The sequence below is a fragment of the Oncorhynchus nerka genome, linkage group LG12 (assembly GCF_034236695.1).
Source record: "Oncorhynchus nerka isolate Pitt River linkage group LG12, Oner_Uvic_2.0, whole genome shotgun sequence".
NCBI classification, from domain to species: Eukaryota; Metazoa; Chordata; class Actinopteri; order Salmoniformes; family Salmonidae; genus Oncorhynchus; species Oncorhynchus nerka.
The window spans coordinates 31,691,387-31,697,900 of NC_088407.1; the positions used below are offsets into that span (position 1 = coordinate 31,691,387).

The 6,514-nt window shown below is 41.5% G+C and overlaps 1 protein-coding gene across 1 annotated transcript; it reads right to left on the reverse strand.

Annotated features, from left to right (window-relative positions):
* Positions 1-1,148: 1,148 nt before the first annotated feature.
* LOC115138122 (DNA damage-inducible transcript 4-like protein) lies at positions 1,149-4,495 on the reverse strand. Its single transcript, XM_029674624.2, is given in 4 exon segments — positions 1,149-2,222; positions 2,224-2,386; positions 3,528-3,649; positions 4,313-4,495. Coding segments are annotated over 3 exon segments (579 nt in total). The 5' UTR covers positions 3,619-3,649; positions 4,313-4,495; the 3' UTR covers positions 1,149-1,897.
* Positions 4,496-6,514: the final 2,019 nt, after the last annotated feature.

Below are 6,514 nucleotides of genomic sequence, written 5' to 3' on the forward strand. Positions count from 1 at the left end.
TAAAAGCCAAATTCGAGCTCGACATTTCGCATTCTTAAAATAGTGATCTAACGGACCTAAGACAGGGAATTTTTACGAGGATTAAATGTCAGGAATTGTGAAAATCTGAGTATAAATGTATTTGGTCAGGGTGTATGTAAACTTCAACTGTATGTACAGGATTTGGACCTGATAGCTGAAGTTCCATCTAGAAGAATCTTTGATGAGATGTTTGCACCACTGTAGTGGCCTGGGAGTGCCTGGTTCTGTACAATGTGGGCTCATGTAGATACTTACAGCTGATGATTCCTGACGACTCATGAGGGAATTACACATTTAACAACCTGTTCCTTACAACACTGGACACTTAGTGTAACATTCAGTAAACTAATGGAGTCAAACTCATCCAAGCAATCACTAGCCAATGGATGGCGGACATACAAAAGTCATGACAAACATGTAAAGGATAGTTCGTAGCCAGCAACTACCGTATATGGGTTAATTATCCCATAGACACATTGCAAGTTTGTCACCCTATTGCTTTTAGTGGTCTCCCTTTCATTGCATTTAGGGGAAGGCCTGATGCATGGTGTAAGTTGGTGCCATCATTTATAGAATACACTGGAAAAATGTACTGTTCGCAATGCATGGCACTAAAATGTTTATATAAATCTTTTGATGACAAGGTTTCTACGTCAAACCAAGTTCTGTAGGTTGGGATTATGTTAGGGGTGCATGTTGCCCAATGCATCTCAACATTAGTCACCAATAAGAAATTTCATAAGATAGTCCAACTGCTATAACTTTGCAGTAGGTTTAGTACTGTAGTGGGGAAAAGGACATACTGAAGAGAAATATAAATGCAACATGTAAAGTTTTGGCACCATGTTTCATGAGCTGAAAGATCCCAGAAATGTTCTACACAAACAGCTTATGTCTCTCAACTCGAGCACATATGTGTTTACATCCTTGTTAGCAAGGACTAGCCCCAGTCTCATTCATGGCACCAGAACGTGCAGAGCTGGCTTGGTGACAGATTATCCAACATCTGTTGGAAAAATTACAATTGAATTATTTCTTAGGAAACTTAAAATAGCAACCAACTTCAGGAGTGTAGTGCATCTGAAAAGAATGAACACATTAAATAACACTTGACAAGTGACTCAAGGTAGGTTTAAAATGTTTAATTGTCAAAGACAAGATAGCCACTGCCTTTAACAGGAATCTCAAAAAAAAAAAAAAAAATCCTAAATTTAAACAGCCATCAATTGAGAAAAGGTATAAAAAGAACAAGCCCTGAAGAACCCTTGTGGAGCTAGGATCTAACAAGTGCAAGAAAAAAAAAAAATTTTAGATAATGAAGAAAAATCTAAGTAGCAGTTTAAGGCATCTGTCAAGGTTGGAGCCTGTCAATGAGCAGCATGTTCACAAGGACAAACATTCAATGGCTCTCTAACAAACACTTACATACCCTCAATTCAGCATTGAACACCAACATTATGGCCCCCCAAACTTTTCCAAGTCCTGTTCCTATAGCCTCTAGGTGGGTTTACTTTGTTGCACGGCAGTGGACAAATCTGGAAACAAACGGATTGGCAAAGTTTGTTCGAAGTGAAGTCAATTTTTTTTAATGTTAATCTTGTTTAGGCATTAGACAATCCATTACAGTAACCAAGACTTGTCCGTCCATTTTGAGTAATCAGTAGTAGAATCCTAGACATTGGAACAGACAGGACAATAACCTTTGTACAACACTACTCGTTCAAAAACTGTATTCATACAAAAAAACATGTAGAAAATTAGACCCTCCAGGAGTGATCTTAACATTCAGATATTCAAGTGTAGAAATGCATTGTACATGCCACCCCAAGGACAGCTGACTGAACCATGGTGTCCCACCTTCCTCAATTCCCCCTTCTCAGTACTCCTCTACCACAGTACCAGCCAAGGATGAGTAGAGCTTCTTCTTGATGAGCCGGAAGCCAGGACTGAGTTTGAGCGCATGCCTGAAGCCTGGAGTGAAACAGGCACCAATGTGCAGGAAGTCCCTGAGACTGGGCCATGCGCTACAGTCCTGCTTGAACACCAACGTCAGCTCGAAGGTGGGCACAACGTCTGCATTGTACACGATGCGCTCCAGCTGCTTACAGCACTGTTCCTGCTCCAGGTGCACGTAGAGTACACAGCCGCGTAGGCCGCACGGCTCGCCCGACGACAGGCGCAGTACATCGCGTGCTATCCTCAGTCAGCTTCTCAGGGACCAGCACCTTAGCGCAACGCATGGTGGTCTTCTTGGCCCGTGACAGGCAGTTCTCTAACATCTTGGCCAACTGCTGACACATCCGGTCCTCAGAGACCTCCACATTCAGGTGGGGCTCAGCCAAACAGTGGTCCCAGGAATCCAGCTCTGACAGAAGACAAAGTTGAGTGACGTTTAAAAGACAACGCAAAAGTGCATACTATGGGCCTCAGTCAAATACAAGAACATTTAATAAAGTAAGGCGTGTAGCTTAAGGGGAAGACATGGACCCCCACCCCCAGTATTAGAGACAGGCCAATTTGACCCAGTCAATAATATACCATGAGGAATTTGATTGAAAATTCCCACTGACATTGCACAGCAGTAAGCTGGTTTATTTCTCCTTTATACGTCAATATGGAAGTGAAACCATGTTTGTATATTGTTTCTTGAGTAAGTGGTGTTCTTATATCATATTTGTGCAACAGTAGCAGTTTGTTCAATTGGGTAAGTGAAAGGGCATAGACTGTTTCCCCATGACTGACAATTTGGGACAGTGATATAGCTAATGATTAGCACAAATAGAGATGGGCAAACCCCATGAGTCTGACCATTTATTTATATCCACAATGCTAAATCAGTTAACAATAAGAATGATCACATTTTAGGCTAACACACCAGCCTGATAATATGGACCAATTTGTCAGGCTCATTTGAGGGGGAAATTATATTTTAATGGGGTCACTATTTGATTTCCATACATTGTAGTCACCTGGGCTGCATTCAGGATGAAAAGAAACAAAAACATGCAACAAAAGGTTGTGTTCCACTGCTTAGACATTGGCATTTGACCTATCAGCTAACCACATGTTATAGCAATCGGTCAGTCAATGACAGTCATGTGGCGCAAAGGCCTCCCAAAGTGTCATGTCCTCTTCACTGCCAGAATCCACTGGATAGCCTAACCACCATAATGCTTATTGGCTTTCACCTAGCCAGTCCTCTCAGGTCAGTGAGTTCAAATGTTAACTAATGTACAACAGCTACAGTCATTATGCAGTGTGCATTCAAATCTCACATTGATACATGCCAACAACTTTAATTGAAGAAACAGAGTCCTGTTTGCTAGCATATGATAAAAGAGGACTCTTCTTTTGACTTCACCATCCCCTTCCATTCTTCCCTGCAACTACGCACAAATATTGGCGTAAACAAGCGCTGAATGAATGGATTGGAGAATTTAGAGATGCCCCAGTTGCAATATGCTCACATGGACGTATACATTGGAGAAAGAGCTCAAAACGCTTACCATTTTCAATACAAGTCTGGTCGTATCTACGGTCAATCAATTCTGATATGAATTCCGGGTTTTTACTCTTCAGTTTGCTTGTAGCAACCATGGCGACAACCCTTAGTTCCTTTTTTAAAGTGCTGTAAAAAATGAAGGTACATTTTATTAAAATGTAGCAATAATCCACAAGCCAACTTCGCATAGCCTACACTTTGATAAGCTAGTAAATATTCGCCAATTTATCAACACCAAGCTTACAAAATGCTCAAAATAGATCAATTTGCATCTAGTTACTGTTGCTAGGGATCTTCGTAAATTAAATATGGAGTGCTAGAGCGCGCTCCCTAGACGTTCGTAAATTCAGAGAGTTTCGCTTCCGAGCGGCACAGTGGACGCTCTGGCAGAGTAGGGCTGACCCGAGCGTTCTGACCTCAACGGCAGTCAAGCACCCAAGCTAACATCGGCTAGCTACTTCAAGACAAATGAGAACACCTCCCTCTGACCATTTCAGTCGCCCTAGAGCTGGTTATGATGTTCATGTTATCCAGAGCGTTGGTGACTATCTGCGCTGCTGACAATTTAATTCCGCTATTTTTGCAGAAGTGTTCGTAAATTCTTCAATTATTCTGCGCTGTGGCACACTGACGAGTGTTCTGAAATCGGAGTAATTTTATGTATGCGCTCTAAATATATATGTTTCAAACTTCTGTATAACATTTTTGGTTAGTCCTAATAATGACGCAAAACGTTCGCTTGCAGCATCAGAACACTCAACAAGTACTGAATAAAATAAACTAACTTACCTTGATATAGCTATGTTTGTTCAAAATAAATTATATATATTTTTATAAAGGCTCTATTAAACTTTCCCCACATAGGCTACAACCCAATACACCTCCCACAAACATTAACACTGCCTACAGCTAGAGCAACGTGTTGGGGGTATTTATACTCTTCTCCTCACAGCTCACGCTGCTTTGTCCAATCGGAATCAGTTTATCGTTCTGGAAATTGCTGAAGTTAATCACCGGTTCAAGCAACACACCTTGCGCTTTTCAGGGCTCTCAGAGAACGTCTGCCCCGAGGCACATGATTGGCCACGGAAGAAATTGCGCCAACCAATAATCAATTAACATTAATTTGTTGCTACCTGCATTTTTCAATCACTCACGTGCGATAATTCTTCTGTTAAAAAAGTTATAGTAATCAAAGTACCATATTCAACAGGTAGCGGTCCTAAACGTATGGCTTTCTTGTACGCATCTTTCTTTTTCCAAACGAGGTTAAGCCAAAACCACGCCCCGTTATTCAGAGGGCGTTCTACTACGCTCCCATTGGGTAGCTAGCGTTGTCTCAGTCACAGGCGATCAGTGCAGAGACAGTGACCTTCCAAGGTAAGGATGGAAAGTGTAATTTAACAATTAGCTGCCTACCATAATGCAGGCCTATTGTTATTATGTTTGTTAACATTTGCCCATGTATTTCTTTTCAGAGTTTCAATGAGTTGCAAAAATGTCTCAGATAACTGCTTAATTTCCTAAGTTGAATGTTAGCTAAATTAACCTAGGCTACTTAACGTTACTAGCTCGGTATTTGAAGTTGTTATATTATCATTAGTAGTCTATTATCAGGTAAAAGCATATGCTTATTATTCATAATTTCTAAAATATTTATTAGCTAATCATTCAGTCGAATACGCTATGCTACAGCCATTGAATTAGTCTTTGAGCGTTAAGGGACGTTAATGGCTAGCTCGGTCCACGACAATGTTATTATATTTTTCAATCTTGAAATACAAGGGAAAATGTTATTAATCAGTGACTGAAATTTTGCGCTAGGTGATATTCCCTTCCGGACTTGGAGTTGTAGAACGCCCCTCTGAATAACGGGGCGTGGTTTTGGCTTAACTGTGTTGGGAAAAAGAAAGACGCTTCTTGTACTTCATTGTTCAGAATTTAATGAAATGTGTGAATATCCTAGAGGATGATAGAGGCCTCTAGTGGCCAAAAGGCAGTTTTCGCATGGGCAGCAGAGTCCCACAGTAGAGGCACAGAGCCCTAGGACCCCACAGTAGAGGCACAGATAGAACAATAAGACAGATATTTCACTGGATGTATAAATGTGAAGCATCCGGTTGGCATTACCACTCACCACCAAATATGGTAGTGAGAGGAAGCCCACTGGCGCGCAGTGGGAGGAGATGGAACGAGATGGATTTTTGTCGATATGCTACACATTTTCTCATCGATTAAACATTTGAGCTCAAAAATGTTCTGTTCCCGAAACTAGAATTTGTTATGAACAGAGTGGACTAACTTTTGAAGACTTTACCCTTTTCAAATGTTTTTAAAAATCACGCTGTTTAGAAGGAGCACAAAGGCAAATTGAGTTATTGCACATGCGCACTTCACAGAGTAGGTGTTCCGTAACGGAAATATGCAGATTCATACTAGAACACCCCAATAGGATATCTCTAGAGCATGCTTGGCTCTGTCCACCTCCTTGCTTGTTCTGGCCACTATGACTCATTTGTATCTAGGTTTAGTTATAAAAATCGTTGGTGGAGGTGTACCCATAAAACCTAGCGGTCAATCATTTTTCCACCATAAATATTTCCCATAGCTCTGTCAGGTTGGATGGGGAGCGTCGTTGCACAGCTATTTTCAGGTCTCTCCAGAGATGTTCGAACTGGTTCAAGTCCGGGCTCTGGCTGGGCCACACAAGGACATTCAGAGACTTGTCCCGAAGCCACTCCTGCTTTGTCTTGGCTGTGTGCTTAGGGTCATTGTCCTGTTGGAAGGTGAACCTTCACCCTAGTGTGAGGTCCTGAGCAGTTTTTTTAAAGAATGATGGAGGCCACTGTGTTCTTTAGGACTTTTAATGCTGCATAATTTTTTAGGTACCCTTCCCCAGGCCTCTGCCTCGACACAATCCTGTCTCAGAGCTCTACGGACAATTCCTTCGACCTCATGGCTTGGTTTTTATCTCTGACATTCACTGTCAAC